The sequence below is a fragment of the Conger conger genome, chromosome 1 (genome assembly GCF_963514075.1).
Source record: "Conger conger chromosome 1, fConCon1.1, whole genome shotgun sequence".
Lineage (NCBI taxonomy): Eukaryota > Metazoa > Chordata > Actinopteri > Anguilliformes > Congridae > Conger > Conger conger.
The window spans coordinates 46,054,868-46,072,232 of NC_083760.1; the positions used below are offsets into that span (position 1 = coordinate 46,054,868).

General features: G+C 42.0%; 1 protein-coding gene across 1 annotated transcript in view; it reads left to right on the forward strand.

The window, feature by feature from the left end:
* Window positions 1–17,365, forward strand: part of vwc2 (von Willebrand factor C domain containing 2) — a 94,798-nt gene that overhangs the window by 21,488 nt on the left and 55,945 nt on the right. The window contains exon 2 of the mRNA XM_061258784.1: window positions 9,975–10,641. Coding sequence (XP_061114768.1) covers window positions 10,048–10,641 — 594 coding nt within the window. The 5' untranslated portion in view covers window positions 9,975–10,047. The remainder of the gene's footprint in view (window positions 1–9,974; window positions 10,642–17,365) is intronic.

Sequence of the window (17,365 nt, forward strand, 5' to 3'; positions counted from 1 at the left end):
ATTCCTGAATATCACTGCAAGTCCCCTGTCCCTACCAGCAGTCCTTGGGAACCTGAACTCACCAACATTGAGCCAGATCTCTGTCACAAATAGTCCAAACCACAGAAGACAAGGAAATTGTTCAGATTGAATGCTGGATAGCGATCTGATATTAACCAGAGGCATCCTTGTATGTACCGCTGACCAGCACATTTCAGTGAGCGGAGGTTCTGGAGATCTGCTCCACCACTGCTGCGATGATGTGCCATCCCGGGAAGGTAGCGCAATGGAGAGGCTGATGGATTCTGGATGACAGGCCGCTTTCCACGGTGGAACATACATGGCAGACGGCAAATGCTGGCTGGAATCATAGAGGAAAGGGGTAAAGCTTCTGGCCAGCCAAACTCTTTTCAGTGACTCGGCTTGGCTCAGCTCACCTCTTTCAGCTCCCAAACTCCCAAACTCTTCGTTTCCAGTTTCTCAAGAATAAGCCAAAGTTAGTGGTGGTTTGACATAATGATTGGTGTTTGTGCTCATATATAATTGAAATTTTGAAATGAAATCTGACTATTTTCAAAATAATATTTAGCATTATGCTTGTGATAAATACACATATTTAAACAAATGTAAAAATAGGACAATGCCATTAAAAGTGGGGAATTTTAATGTATGAAGTTACATCACGGTCACTGTAATACTAGGCTACTTTGTAATCTATTTGATTCAATAATTAATTCAGGTTAAATGACATTCTTTATCAGTAATACATCAAAATATGCCAATATGGTCATTTTGGTGGTCAGCAAGACTGATATTCAATAAATAGGCCTATTCATTAGCCTAAATAATTCCACAACATTGTATGGATAAATGTACGCACTGATTGGCCTCTATTGCTATGTACATGTGATTACACACCAGCAATAAAAGTATGTGTAAAGTTTACACCACATCAAACAATGTACAGAGGAATGCTACCCGCTTCCTGTTTTTCTGCAAGGTGTTATGTAAATGTCAGCACCTTGCCATAACCACACCATTCAAGAAATATAAAAACTTCAATATTTGACATCATGCTGTCCAGATTTGGTATGAATTTCATGCATTGAGGAGGAGAACGTATAAGACTATTATATGAGCCTCACTTCCTGTTGCCAGCTGGTGGTGCCACAACAGTGAGCTTTTATTGGTATACGGATGTGATTACACTCCAACAATTCATATATTTGTAAAATTTCAGCCACATCAGACAATGTAGAATGAAATGAAGACCACTTCCTGTTTGTGCGGCGTGACGTGTAAATTATACTGGGTCAGCGTGGCCGTACCTTTCAATATATCAAAATTGGGCTTGCAATTTAGTGTCACGACTATCCTGAGATTAGATTCAATGTTCTGACTCTGGCCTATGCTGCAGCCCACAAGACAGCCCCTCTATACCTGCAGGGCATAATTCAGCCATACACACCAGTCTCGGTTGTCCCTACTGTGGAGCATCTCCACTCTGGCTCCCTTGTGGTGGAACAAGCTTCCCATCCCCATGAGAACTACTCACTTGCTGCCCATCTTCCGCCACAGTCTGAAGACTCAAGTCTTCACACTGTACCTTAACCCCGCAGGGGTCCCCAAACCTATTGTCACTTGTTTTTCACCTGTCTATCTTTACACCCCTTTTTATCTTAACCTACACCTTTTGAATTTGTATGTCTCAGTACTGTAGTTTCTCAAGTGGCAGTTGTGTTGGTAGGGTGGTTACATACTTGGCCTATCTATCTTGTGTACTGAACATATGTTCATAGCATACCAACCAATCCTATATGAATTGTACCTTATCTTATGTTCGGTTGTTTGTTGTAAGACTTTGTTGTAAGACAGTTTTGTACATTGCTTTGGATAAAAGCGTCTGCTGAATGAAATGTAATGTAATGTAACATAAGCGTCACTTCCTTTTGCCAGCTGGTGGCACTATGACAGTGAGATATCAAAAATCTGTTCACAATTTAGTGTCAGGACTATCCTGAGATCACAGTGACCACATTTGGTGTGAATATGATAAACCCCCTAGGAAGAAAACGCATGGACTATTATGGTTTAAAGATGTGATTACACTCCAACAACAAACATATTTGTAAAGTTTCAGCCACATCGAATGATGTAGAGTAAAATTTAGCCCACTTCCTGTTTGCGCGGTGTGACATGTACATTTTACGCGTTGCTATGTAACCAGTGCATTTTCCTGCTTGTGGGATTTATATGAAAGACAAACTGAACAGCATTTTGAATAGGCTGATCGTGAGAGAATTGCACGTGAAAGCCCAGAAATTAGTAATATGCCAAAGACTGGGCTGCGACTCGTGCCTTACACCTAGGTTGTGCAGGCAGGTGGCAAAATGGTGAAATGCGGACCTGTCTGTCCGGAAAATTGCAATAAGCTACACCAAAATGGCAATGAGCTGCTTGCACTTGAATCACACACCCTGGGCAGTACAGCAAGTCCCGAAATTACCAGAGGCATCTGAATAATCCAGAAAATTCTAAATCGGAATTTAAGATCAAAGTTGCACTCCATGTAAGCTGTCGTCAAGATTTTTTATGAAGAGGTACCCTTTGCTACACAGAGAACTCTGTTCTTTCTCAGTCTTTTGGAATTTGCAAACTATCACTAGCACAAAGATTTGAGTTTTGGTAGAAACAGTTTATGAAGCCTCTGGTTCCAAAAAGCTAATTTCCACATTGAAGTCCATTCAAAACTATGAATGTACACTGGCAAAATGATACTGTTTTGGACTGTACTTTTCCTTTGGCTTCTCAATTTCTTCACACTAAACTAATTACTCTCCAGGGACTGAGCTGCACAGAAGATGATGTTCGTTTTTTTTTTCCAAATTCTATTCATCCCTTCATGTTTAGGTACCCAGTGTGCATGATCAAAAAAGCCTCAATGCACAACTGTGTACAGTATGCTCTGGTGACAAAAAAAAAACCCTAACATTGCGGCCTCCATGAACTGGCTTCATGCAGCACTGAGTACCGCCCATAGGAATCCATGGAACTGGTAAGCGGGAGCTGTCACCAGTTTGTATAAACAATGCAGTCCATAAGTATTTGGACAGTGGTACTATTTCTGTTCTTTTGGCTCTGTACACATTGCATTTAAAATTAAAACAATGAATATGATACTAAAGTGCAGACTCTTACCTAGAATTTTATGGTATTTACATCTACAGTGGGCTCCAGAGGTACTGGTATCCTTGACTAGAAATGCACAAAAAATACTGGAATAAAGAATATAATCATTGAGATAAATTCAAAAATAGTAACGTGACAAATACTGTACTTTATTAATGTGTCAATGGAACAAACTGAAATCATACATTTATGAATATACATTTTATGAAAATCAAGGTTTCATAATTATTGCCATCCCTGGCAAGAATAAGAAGGTAAGTGTAAGAAGGATAAGGAACACATTTCTTGACATTTTGGACCATTCCTCTGTGCACGATCCTTCACATTCTTGGGTTAGCAACTTCCACTTGGCATCGTAGCTAGTTAGCTAGACCGCTACTGAAATATCATATCCATAACTGAAACCTCTACTTGATTACCAAGTTACAAGATGCCATGGTGTTACCAAAACATTATGCTGTTTGCAGAAAATATGTTTTAACGTGACTGTGTGATTACACCTGCTGAGTGTAGGTGTAGGCTATTTAGGACTGTTAGTTCTGTTGTAGCTTATATCCGTGGTTTCACCGCTGTTAGTAATGGATAAATCAAGAGTATTAGTAGGATTTAAAGTTATAGCTTGAACTGAAGTACAGCTGGTGCAACCAAATAATACAGAGGGCATGCAGAGGGTTGATGCAGTCATGAAGTTCCCCTCTTAGATATTTGTTTTCTTCTGTTACAGCTCAACCAGCCAACCTTTATATGGTAACTGATACTGGGCACCATCATAATAATTCTTAATGGATGCCATCTCATCTAGGCCTTGTTTAACCCCTGTGTTTGAACACAAAAATGAATTGGTTGCTATGGGTTTATGGGTATGGCCACTTGTCCTCCAACATGTCAACGTCAAGGAAATTATCTTGTGATTAAGAGCGATCCATTATTTCAATATCCTTATGAAATTATGCAAAAACAAACAGCAGAGCTTCTGAGTTGTTTGATATCATTCCCGCTAACCGGCATTCTAAAAGGTAGGAGGCTTATTTTAGCCTACAATGCATAAACACTTCACCTCACATAGACAATATTAGATTATGCAAATGTAATTATAATGTCTCCAAATTCATCATAGATCTATCCTAAATAATCATTATTATAATTATTATTACAAAGCAAAAACGCTGCTGATTCCTTCTCATTATTTCATTAGAATTCTTGTTACATGCCCATCTAATGTTTTTTGCATGAAAACCATATTTCATTTCCATAATTAATGCTTATTATTATTGCAGCATTGTTATTGCAATATTGCACCAGACATTATGGGAAAGCAGTATTATTTGTTAATTTATTTATTTAGGCCAACAAAATAAAGATTCACAGAAAAAACAATGCTATCATTTGGAAAATTCCAGATAGAATATAAAGTACAGCTCAGAGGTTGACAAAATTATAAACAGCCTCGTGGGCTAAAAACTGATGCCTTTTTTGGGATTTTTTTTTTTTTACAACCAGCACGTTTAGCCTAATGGGCTATTAATGAGCAACACTAATGCCTAAAATGTACCAGCCTGAATAGTGCCTAATGCCCAGGCATATAAATGATAAACTCAGGCTAAATAGGCTATGCACACCATAACCAAACTTTAGAGAGCTGATAACCTAGAACAAGTGCTTACTGAATTTTGGAAGCTGAACTGAAGTTTTTGGAAGTGTCCAAGTGTCCAAGAGATTTTAGATTTTTAATAAGCAAACATTTCTAAAAACCTGTTTTCTTTTTCATTATGGGTTATTTAGTGTAGATTGATGGCAATTTTATTCATTTAAAATTACATCTACAACACAATAAAATGTGCAATACTTCAAGGGGTCTGAATACTTTCTGAATGCACTGTATGTCCATGAAACACTCGAGTTCCTGTCATATTGTGGAAGCTAGTACTTTTGTTTCAACTTAATTTTGTCTCTCCTGGTCTCTTTGTTCACCCAGCACAACTTGAATTTAGGCAGGAATACAATAGCCAACAATGCATTATCATTAGTCCAGCATTACAGCATTCTTATCCAGAATGCCGCAGCTCGTCTGATCTTTAACCTTCCCAAACACTCGCATGTCACCCCCCTGCTTACTTCCCTCCACTGGCTGCCTGTCATGACTCGACTCAAATTCAAAACATTGGTGCTAGCCTTCCAAGCAGTCAGGGGGTCAGCTCCAGCTCATCTCCAAAAAATCATCAGACCCTACACGCCTGCCAGACCTCTTCATTCGGCCAGCACAGACCGTCTGGCGCCTCCCCCTCTCCATACTTCCACCTCCTGCTCACGACTACTGTCTGTTCTGGCTCCACAGTGCTGGAACGAACTCCCTGTGGAGGTCAGAACAGCAGAATCTCCTGCCATCTTTAAGCACAGGCTGATGATGCACCTCTTCAAGCTGCACCTCTCCCTGTCCCTCCCTACCTCCTGCAAACCTTAATTGTTGTCTTTACGTGTGATATTTACTTGTGTATTAGGATGATACCTTTGCTAGTTTTGTTTGGCTAGGTAAGCGGTTTGTTCATACATTTGCGTGTTGCAGTATTACGATTAAATAAACGATTTAAGAAAAATCCAATGATGAAGTAGGCCCTGGTCCTTATCTTTGTTGTGCAGGTAGCAGTTGAAATTGTACTTCCCTCTGGGGTCTTTCAGCGCACTTATACCTGGTTATGGGTATGCACTTTGCACTTTGTTGTACGTCGCTCTGGATAAGAGCGTACAAATTTGGGTTTCAAAATATACAGTTGACGGCCTGACACTCATACATTCGTTTACAAAGAATGGTTAGGGCCTGTACCGTAGTGGTTAAGGTAAATGACCGACACAAGGTCGGAGGTTCTAATCCCGGTGTAGCCACAATAGGACACACAAGGTCGGTGGTTCTAATCCCGGTGTAGCCACAATAAGATCCGCACAGCCATTGGGTCCTTGAGCAAGGCCCTTAACCCTGCACTACTCCAGGGGAGGATTGTCTTCTGCTTAATCTATTCAACTGTATGTCGCTCTGGATAAGAGCGTCTGCCAAATGTCAATAATGTAATGTAATGTAATGTAGGGATAAACAGTGTTGTGGTTTGAAGGTGTTTGTTGCAGCTATTCCTCTATTGACCGTTAGAAATCAGAAATTACCTATTGTGAGACGGGTGCGTGGGGGTTGGACCCAAAATGCACGACTCAGAAACAATAGTAATATAAAGACCCCTCAGGGCTTTATTCGGGACGAATCCCAGGAGAGTAGTCAACACAAGCAAAGTCCATACACGTAGATCCAGCCAAACAAAAAGTAAACAAACAAAAAGCACGGTGCCGAGGGAAGAGGCAAACTCGTAGTCGGTAGACGTGCAGGGAGGTCCGGTAGCAGGAGAGCTGTCAGCGGGGCAGATGAACAGACGGACGGCAGGCAGAGGCGTAGTCGTGGGCGAAGCGGGAGTCGAAACCATGAAACAATCAGCGAAGCAAAAGTACAAAAACGGTAGGTGAGGACGTAGTCAAAAAACAAACGATAGTCACAAAACAGAAATCAATAAACAATGGCCGGTAAACAGGCTTGGATCGTAACGTGTAATCAATAGTGGTAAATGCTCAAGAGTTGCGTGGTAAACAGAGGCAGACAATTTCGCAGTGAACAGTTGCGCGACTGGGCTATAAATGCAGGTGTAGACAGGTGTAGACAATTAGTTAGAGCGTAGCAAGGAAATGGAAAACAGGTGCGATGGATGACAAGTTTAACAAGGAGATTAGTAATCGTTAGTAATAAACCTATCCTGCCCTAGCATTAGTAAATTAGTAAATGACATGCACGAGAAACGTAAGGTAACATGAACACATGATTAGTTGGTTAGTCTCTACCCAATCCTGATCTAGCGTTAGTAGTTTTAGTAAATAGACAAATAGAAACAATTAGGAAGTGAATGACAGAAGGAGAGAGAGAGAAAAGGCGGAACGCAAGGTTTGCGGAAAAACATGTAAAAGTGTATGCATAAACCGTGACCAGTTAACGTAACAATAAACATGAATCAAATCATGACACAACGCGAAACTAAGACGATAACCACTAAACATAACCAGGAATATAATCGTACGAAAACATAACTAGACATGACAAGAAAATAAATCGTAACGAGACATAACTAAACATGACAAGAAAATAAATCGTAACGAAACATAACTAAACAACATGACGAACCTAGACTAACATAATACATGAAGACACTACGTGACTAAGACAACATGAATAAACATAAAACATGGCGAGACAGACCTGAAACGTGACATATTGTACCTTTAACATTTATTTATACAGGGTAGGTTGAGTGCGCACAAATGTTAATTTACAGCTAAAAGCCCATACCCTCCCAGTAGCCAAAACTCGACGCAGGAAGGGCCCAGTTGGGATTCAAACCCAGGACAAATTGCGCTTGCAATGACTTCTGGTTGTCCAGTTTCCATATAAACAGTTTCCTCACAAATTAAATAACCAAGATATTGCTAGCATGCACAGATGAGGCCTATTATATAATAATTTGACAATTTGACAAACATATCCACTTCAGGGTTGCTCACGTAAAAAAAAAAATGTTATTACAATCGCCCCCGAACGTGTCAAACGTTCAGAGAATGCAGATATTTTGAACACTTTAATTAATTATCTGTGTTAGCCTACTTTCTTTGAAAACAGTATTGTCTTCTTTTGTGATAATATGCAAAGATTGATGGATGGGCATGTGAGGTAATTTCACAATTCGAATATCCCAAAAAGATTTCTGATATTCGAATAACCGAAATAGTCACTTTGGAAAGACAGGGCGTTTAGCCTCTACTGTAAAATAAATGTGAAATAAAACATAAATTCTAAACAGAAACTAAAATGCACCCCTCCTTCTTCTTCTTCTGAAAAAATGACATGTCCGCAAGCTCAGGGGGGAGGAGCGTGCGGAGTCTGCTCTCTATCTGATTTTGAATTTCTGGATTACCCTCTGTACCTTTGCCTTTTTGGACTGCCTTTCTGTGTTTGGACTCCCTGTTATTTCTGTCTGTCAGAGATTGGCCCCTGCCTGTTTGATCTGCCCTGTGCTGAGTAAAAGCATCTGTAACAAGTCTGAACCCTTGTTATGTGAGATTTCCAGTAGCACACATTCTTTGTAAGTTGACAATGGCAGGCAAAGACAGGAGTCCATGGATGGTAATGAAGTTCCATTTATTGTAGAATGGATTCTGCATCGTCAATTGTTGAACGTTGTTTCAACAGAAATACTCAAAATAAAACTTGAGAAAGATTAAATTACCCGCAAGTACACAACTTCACTAGCACTAGTTATTAGGTAAAACAGAAAGCTGCTTGCCGGGCTGACAATTAGCATTTGTTTATTAGAAACCTTTCTCAGAGCTCCAACATGGACTTCAACAACCGAGTACATGAACGACCACCCCTCGCTTTCGCGGGCCAGGGTTTTATACACAAATGTTTCACTTAATGGAGTTCTCACTTAGGTCTGCTTCAGACTACTGACAATAGTTGTGTGTTCTCACCCTCATTTCTACACACAAAATATAAATTTAAACATAAACAACCTGGTTCATTACAAAGTGCATGACAACCCTTAACAGCATGTGCTATTCCGAACACTTAGCATGATGTTATTGCAATGTAAAACACGTTTAATTCTGAAAAAATGTACATTTTCAGGGTGATGTCACTGAACTTGTGACAGTGTGTTCACTAGCGCCGCTATGTGCATCTCACCCTACACAGCAGAACGTACAGCGAACACAAATCTGTCACACATCTATTCTGCAAATTTCCTGGTTGCGCTTGGTTCATCTGTCCTGAGACCTGACATTATTGCCTGGATAGAGAGCATTTTACAATGAACACATTTAAATAACAAGCATGTTTCCACATGAGGAAGGAGCTGGTATCAGCCCTTTTGCCTGATTTGATAACAGGAAAGGAGGCTTTTTTGTTGTGCTGCTTTTCCTGGCATGCACCAGTGCAGACAAATTGATTAGATAAATTATTTTTTTAAAACCATGAGAACCGTTTCTGAAGGTGGAGCAATGTCTTACTTGATGTAGTAACTGTAATAATAATTACCCAATTTCTAACAGTAATTCGTTATATTACTTAGTTACTCAAAAAATTAATTATATTACTGTAATGCTTTGAGTAATGTGTTATCCCCAACACTGTACATAATGCTATATGGGGCAGTGCAATGGAGAGCTTATTTACAGGCACTTCATTTAAAGTGGCAGTTAGGGGACAGTGACTATCCATTAAAATGTTGACTTATTCCATGCATTAAGCCCAAAACACACTGACAGATCTATTTGTGAGCTTGGCAGTGCTAGGTTAATGACTGAGTGAGTCTATGCATTGTTAAAACAATGTAATCTACACAACATAGTGGAGGCAGTGCATGGTTAAGGAACTGGGCTTGTAACCTAGGTTCTGTTCCCAGCTAGGATGCTGCCATTGCACCCCTTGAGAAAGGTATTTAACCTGAATTGCTTCAGTATACATATATCCTGTTGTATAAACGGATGTAAAATTGCACAAGAGAGCAGGGACTGGTTGGTTACAGAGTTGTTTCTTCAGTGAATGTATATTCATCTTATCCAAGTGCATGTTTGAAATTAAGGAAACCTAGTTGAAGTGGTTGTTTGTTTATTTTAAGCACAGTTTTAGGACTGGATACAGTCTTACAAATGTTGATTGATAAGTATTGAGAAACAAATTATCTGATCTGATGCCTTATGTCTTGTTTGCGATTGCTTTGCAGATGAATAGGAAGGATGCCTGTTACTTGAAGTGAGCTATGTGACATTGCCTTCCTGTGCAAGTGGTGGGGAGACATGAGGGCTGTCCTGCCCTGGGTCCTCTTTGGGGCATTCTGCGCAATCACAGGCATCTTCTGCAATCCCATGGTCCATTTGTCCATGAGCCACAAACAGTTGGAGCGAACTGTGGTACAGAAGTTGAAACCCCAGCCAGCTTCGAAGGGGGCGCTGAGCCATGCCCCCCAGCGGGGCCTCAAGGATATAAGTCTGGAGGAGACGAAAGGGATCAACTCCACTTCGTTTCACTCTGGCATGAGGCAGGAGCCCTGGGCTCTGGTCCCTCTGGAGCAGTGGGATGAAGGCCCCACTAGTGACTCTACAATACCCCAGGATTTCCTGGAGGAGTATGCATACCCAGACTACCGTGGGAAGGGTTGTGTGGACGAGACTGGCTTTGTGTTTGGTGTTGGTGAGAAGTTCACCCCAGGGCCTTCCACGTGCCCCTGCCTCTGCACTGAGGAAGGGCCCCTCTGCTCAAAGCCAGACTGTCCTAAAATTCACCCACGCTGCATCCATGTGGACAACAGCCAATGCTGCCCTCAGTGCAAGGAGATAAAAAATTACTGTGAATTCCGGGGCAAGGTCTACAGATCGCTGCAAGAGTTTAAGGTTAGATTTAAACTTTTGGTCACACCTTGACATGCTGAATATAAAGATAGTTAAATGTCTGCAAAAGCACACCATTTCAGAAGTTGTCTGATAACAGAAAAAAAATGTTTCATACTGCTAAGGGGACTGCCCCACCTTACATACAATCCTTAATCACTCCCTACTCCCCAGCTAGACCACTCGGTCACCTTATGGTTCCCTCAATAAGAGCACCTGGCGGTCGAGCTGCACATTCAGGCCTGTTTTCCGTTCTGGTTCCTCAGTGGTGGAATGACGTGCCTACCACTGTCAGGACAGCACAATCCCTCCCACTATTTTGACGCAGACTAAAAACACACCTTTTCAAACTACCTTAGTCCTACCTCCTGATTTCCCATGCCCCCCTTTCTGATATCTCTATCCCTCTTGTCTAACCCCCAAAAAATTTTTTACTAGTTATGGATGTGATGCTTTAACTTGTGGAAGAACCTACGCACTTGTAAATCGCTTTGGATTAAAAGATGTTATGTAAAGCCACAATGCAGTGAAATATGCTGGATAAATATTGGGGGGGGGGGGGGGGGGGTTGACAGGCAGATATTCTCTAACCCTAACTGTTTGCTCTATTGTGGCACTCTTGTAGTCACACACACCAGCATATTAACAACTAATATACTAAGATTGGTCATAATTAAGCAATCAAAGAAATTCAACACCCAATTGCAATTCTGCAGCAGGGAATATACAGTGCATCCGGAAAGTACTCACAGCGCTTCACTTTTCCCACATTTTGTTATGTTACAGCCTTATTCCAAAATGGAATAAATTCATTTTTTTCCTCAAAATTCTACACACAACAGCCCATAATGACAACATTTTTTGAAATTTTTGCTAATTTATTAAAAATAAAAAACAAGAAATCACATGTACATAAGTATTCACAGCCTTTGCTCAATACTTTGTTGATGCACCTTTGGCAGCAATTACAGCCTCAAGTCTTTTTGAATACTACAAGCTACAAGCTTGGCACACCTATCTTTGGGCAGTTTCACCCATTCCTCTTTGCAGCGCCTCTCAAGTTCCATCAGGTTGGATGGGGAGCGTCGGAGCACAGCCATTTTCAGATCTCTCCAGAGATGTTCAATTGGATTCAAGTCTGGGCTCTGGCTGGGCCACTCAAGGACATTCACAGAGTTGTGCTGAAGCCACTCAAGCCAGGTCAAGAGTGCTCTAGAGCAGGTTTTCATCCAGGATGTCTCTTTACATTGCTGCATTCATCTTCCCCTCAATCCTGACTAGTCACCCAGTTCCTGCCACTGAAAAACATCCCCACAGCATGATGCTGCCACCACCATGCTTCACTGTAGGGATGGTATTGGCCAGGTGATGAGCGGTGCCTGGTTTCCCCCAAACATGACGCCTGGCATTCACGCCAAAGAGTTCAATCTTTGATCAGACCAGAGAATTTTGTTTCTCATGGTCTGAGAGTCCTTCAGGTGCCTTTTGGCAAACTCCAGGCGGGCTGCCATGTGCCTTTTACTAAGGAGTGGCTTCCGTCTGGCCACTCTACCATACAGGCCTGATTGGTAGATTGCTGCAGTGATGGTTGTCCTTCTGGAAGGTTCTCCTCTCTCCACAGAGGAACGCTGGAGCTCTGACAGAGTGACCATCGGGTTCTTGGTCACCTCCCTGACTAAGGCCCTTCTCCCCTGATTGCTCAGTTTAGATGGGCAGCCAGCTCTAGGAAGAGTCCTGATGGTTCCAAACTTCTTCCATTTGCGGATGATGGAGGCCACTGTGCTCATTGGGACCTTCAAAGCAGCAGAAATTTTTCTGTACCCTTCCCCAGATTTGTGCCTCGAGACAATCCTGTCTCGGAGGTCTACAGACAATTCCTTTGACTTCATGCTTGGTTTGTACTCTGACATGCACTGTCAACTGTGGGACCTTATATAGACAGGTGTGTGCCTTTCCAAATCATGTCCAATCAACTGAACTCCAATTAAGCTGTAGAAACATCTCAAGGTTGATCAGTGGAAACAGTGGAAAAATCTCAAAAACACTTCTTTCATCTTGTCATTATGGGCTGTTGTGTGTAGAATTTTGAGGAAAAAAATGCTTTAAAAAAGGCTGTAACATAACAAAATGTGGGAAAAGTGAAGCGCTGTGAATACTTTCCGGATGCACTGTACGTAAAAAGGGTCCAAAACAATATGCCCAGAACCTGTGAGGGGGAAGGGCAAAAACGTTCTTTTGTGTTGGTGTGGGCACTCTCTCTCTCCATGTGTGAAAATCCCAGAAGTGCCACATCTCCCTCCCAGGGGTCACATTGACATTTGTTGCTGATATGACAGGCACAAGCATTAGCTATAATGCTCTTTACAATGAATGGTAGAAGCCTAGTCCAGAGACTGAAAATTGCTACTGCAGAGATATTTTAAGGAATTATACATTGCCTAAAAACTGGCACTGATAAAAGGTATGAAAAATGGCACTTTATTAGGTAGTGACCGTGGAATAATTGTTGGTGCCAGACTGGGTGGTTTGAGTTTCTCAGAATTAGCTGATCTGGGATTTTCATGCACAACAGTCTCTAGAATTTGAAGAGAATGGTGCGAAAAACAAAAAACATCCATTGAGCAGCAGATCTGCGGGCAAATGAGAGGTCAGGGACCAGGCTGGTCGAAGCTGACAGGAAGGTCATGCAAATAACCACGCATTAAAACAAACCGTGGTATGCAGAAGAGCGTCTAACCTCTAAGCAGATAGGCTACAGCAGCAGATGACCAATAAGTCTAAAAAATAAGTATAATAAGTATACTAAATACCCAATAAAGTGCTCAAGGTATATCAAAAATGCCTTTAAGCAAAGTTTCTGTGTTGCTCTCATTCCCGTTCAATTATAAAACCTTCATAGAACACTGCATAAATTATTTAACTTTCAATGAAATAAATTATATTTTCATATTACCGTGAACACCATAATTCATTGGACAGTGACATTTTTATTTTTTATTTTGGCGCTGTACTCTAGCACTTAGAATAAAATTGAATGAAGTTGAAGTGAAGATTTTCTCCCAGTTTGGTTGACAAATGGATACACCGTCTATGGCCCCGTACCAGTAAATGTAATGATCCGGAGGACAACACGCCGTATTGTGACCATCCTGCGACCATGATTCTGAGGCAATCAGGGCACTGTTGTATGCACTGATCCTCCCTGCTGAGTGCCACCCCCCACGCTCGGAGTGGCGGGCCAATTTTGCCGCTCCTACGTCAACCAGCCAAACTCGGCTTTTGCAGTTACCAAACCCTTGCCTGGATTACCCACTACAAACTGTGTTCCTTCTACATTCCCGGTTGCCAGCGTATTCTTGTTTCACCTGCAAATGTGATAATAAAGGCTTTGATTGGAATTACTTTTAGTTTGCTACTGGTTTCTGGGTTCTGCAGCCTCAAAGAACAACTAGGCAGCTAACCCTGACCCAAGAGGCCCTGCGACACCAAGGGCAAAGACTGGGGCAACACAAGTCAGAGATCCGTTCCCTGAATCAGTGTCTGGAGAATCTGCACATCCGTCTGACCCACTTCTCAGATTTCGGCGCCCAGACTATCTGCCCTTCGATGGTTGCTGTTCATGAAATGGCTTGGTCCCCTCCTGAACCTTGTCTGCCTCCCTCGGAGTGCTACAATGGAGAACCCAGTTTCTGTAGGTCCTTCCTGTCCCAGCTCCAGCCATCCTCCTTCCCACGCCATAAATTATTGCGCCATAAACCTGCTTCCTGGCACTACTCCCCCTAGGGGAGGTCTGGGTATCTGCCCCTGAAAACCAAGCCATGGAGAAGCCATCAGTGAGTCCCTCGCTGCTGAACTGACCCACCAATCCTCCTGCCAATTTTTACAGACAGTTCATTAGGAACTACAACTCTGTTGCAGCCCCTCTCATGGTCCTCAAGATTAAGAGCAAGATCATGTTCCACTGGACCCCTGAAGCTGAGACAGCTTTTCCTCTGCTTCTGTCCTGACCATGCCTGATTGTGAGAAGTACCTCTTCACCCAAGAGATGGATACCTCCAACACCAGTGTCAGAGTGGTACTCTCTCAAAGAGCTCCGGATAATAAGATGCACCTCTGTGTCTTCTTCTCTTGCGTCTCACACTCACTGTGACTACAGCATTGGCAACCGGGAACTCCTTGCCATCAAGTTAGCCTTTGAGGAGTGGTGCCATCTGCTGGAAGATACCCCCATCCCGCTCATTGCCTGGACGAACAGAAAGACTTAACCCATGCCAAGCCCGCTGGTCCCAATTCTTCAATCGGTTCAACTTTAACATGACTTACCGGCCCAGCTCCAAGAACGTCAAACCAGATGCACTCTCTTGGCTATACTCACTGCCTCAAGCAGATGAAGGGCCAGTCACCATCCTGCCTCCCCATACCCTGATTGCCACCACCCAGCTGGACTATGTCAGCAAGGTGAAAGAAGCCCTGAGGAGCTGTCCAGGCCCCTTCTGTCCGGCCTCAGGTTCCTACCTTCTTACCCTGGGATCAGTCGCATGCTGGCCCTCCTGGATCGCCATCCGCCAAGCAAGATGCAGTGGAGTTTGTCGCTGCATGCCTTGATTGTGCACAAGGGACGGCCTGTAGCATAGTGGTTAATAAGATCTGCACAGCCATTGGGCCCATGAGCAAGGCCCTTAACCCTGCATAGCCCCAGGGGAGGATTGTCTCCTGCTTAGTCTTATCAACTGTACATCGCTCTGGATAAGAGCGTTTGCCAAATGCCAATAATGTAATGTAATGGAAAGCAAAGAGATGGCAAAGCTTCTCTTTCTCCATGTCTTCTGCCTGCCCCTGGAGCTCAATTCTCTTGTCAGTTTTGGAAAGCTTTCCGCCCAGCTTTCATCCACAGACCAATGGACAAACTGGACGGATGAACCAGGTGCTGCCTTGTGGAGAAGTCCCCGTCTTCCTGGGTTAATTCACCCCCATGGATTGAATATGCACACAATTTGCTCCCAATCTCTTCCACGAGCGCTCTCAAGAACCTTTTGATTTTCATGACAACATGACCTTTCCGCTAGCGCCAAATATATTGCCAAGTCATTTTCTGTGCACATTCATGTGAGAGGAGATTGTTGTGCCTTCCAGTTTGTCTATGGCATGCTGTTAACACAAATGATCTGAATGACCCAGACCACCAATGGTCGAAGGTTCTGTTTTTATTTTGACAAACGTAATGAGAAATGTATTACGCTTTAACCTGCAGACTTTATCCAATGATAGGGAATTAAATTGAATTACAAAAAATAAAATGTAGGCTGATGTCTACATGACTGTTTCATGACTGGGCTGAGGTAGCCTAGTTAACATGTCTTGAAAATAAGTCTAAAAACACGTTCAGATATGTTATCACTATCACTTTTCTTATCCATAAGGAAGATATAGCGCTGTCATAGGCCTAATTACACACTGAAATTACCTGCCTATAGCATTAAAGCCTTTGGCTGATACACTTGGCAAAATTGTAGGCAATCTTTATTGGCAACATTGTGGTAAAAAGGCAACAAAGAGGGACAAAGTGCAAAACATTTTTCTAACACAATTTGGGCAATGACTATTATACATCAATTGCCTCTACCTTCTTTATGCAATGTTTTTCAGTTATGTTGCCTGTCAATATTGGCAAAAACCTTCAACCTATCACTGTAATGAAGTGATGGCAGCACTCATGTTCATCTCAATATAATTCAAGTTACTATATGCAATATGCATTTCACAGCAGTCTCAACACACTTTATAAAAAGTATTAAAAGGCTGAAAACAAGGAAAGAGAATATCACTGGAATAAACATTCAATTGAATATCAGACAGGGAATGATTGAGCTTGAAGAATGGATGGAGTCAGGCAAGCCAACAGCAATTTAGCAGCACCAGGGCAAGGCAAAGAGCTCATTGCCAATCAGACAGCAGCAGGAAACAGCTGGTTGGTCAGGAGCGAACAAAGCTGCAAACAGCCGGAGCTTGATGAGGCAGCTTGTCCAGGGCTTAGGTTGTCAAAAAAATGGAATACATACTGTATGTGCTGTTTTAAGCACAGTGAAATAGACTGGTTTGGATTCTACCAGTGATTAATCAGTAACCCTTTATCATTTGACCTCAGGTTCCACATAGGCTTGTAGGGAGGAATATGATGAACATTATGAACACTTTAATCTTGCTGGATTGAATGAAGAGCTTGCATCCATAGTATTAGCTAGCCTAGTAATAACTTTTAAGCAAGGCACATTTCAACACTAAGTCACAGAAACCATTGATAACAGATCAGTTATTGGTACTGTAACCACTGGGATAAAGGTAGTTGCCAGTAGTAGCCATTTTACCATGTAAAAATTAAAACACCATTTATACACTCACCAAGCACTTTGAGGAACATTTTGACTTTATTACACCTACTTATTCATGCGATTATCTAATCAGCCAATTGTGTGGCAGCAGTGCATGCATACAATCATGTAGATACAGGTCAGAAGCTTCAGTTAATGTTCACCTCAACCATCAGAATGGAGCATCTCTGAACACTCAATACATCATAACTCTTGAGTGAATAGGCTACAGCAGTAGAAGTCTAAAAAATAGGTCTAAAAAATAAAGTGCTTGGTGAGTGTACATTCTAATGATATATTCAAATGAAGCAGGGGAAATACTCTCACTACTTCTCTTCCCAAACTGTTTGTTTTCGTAT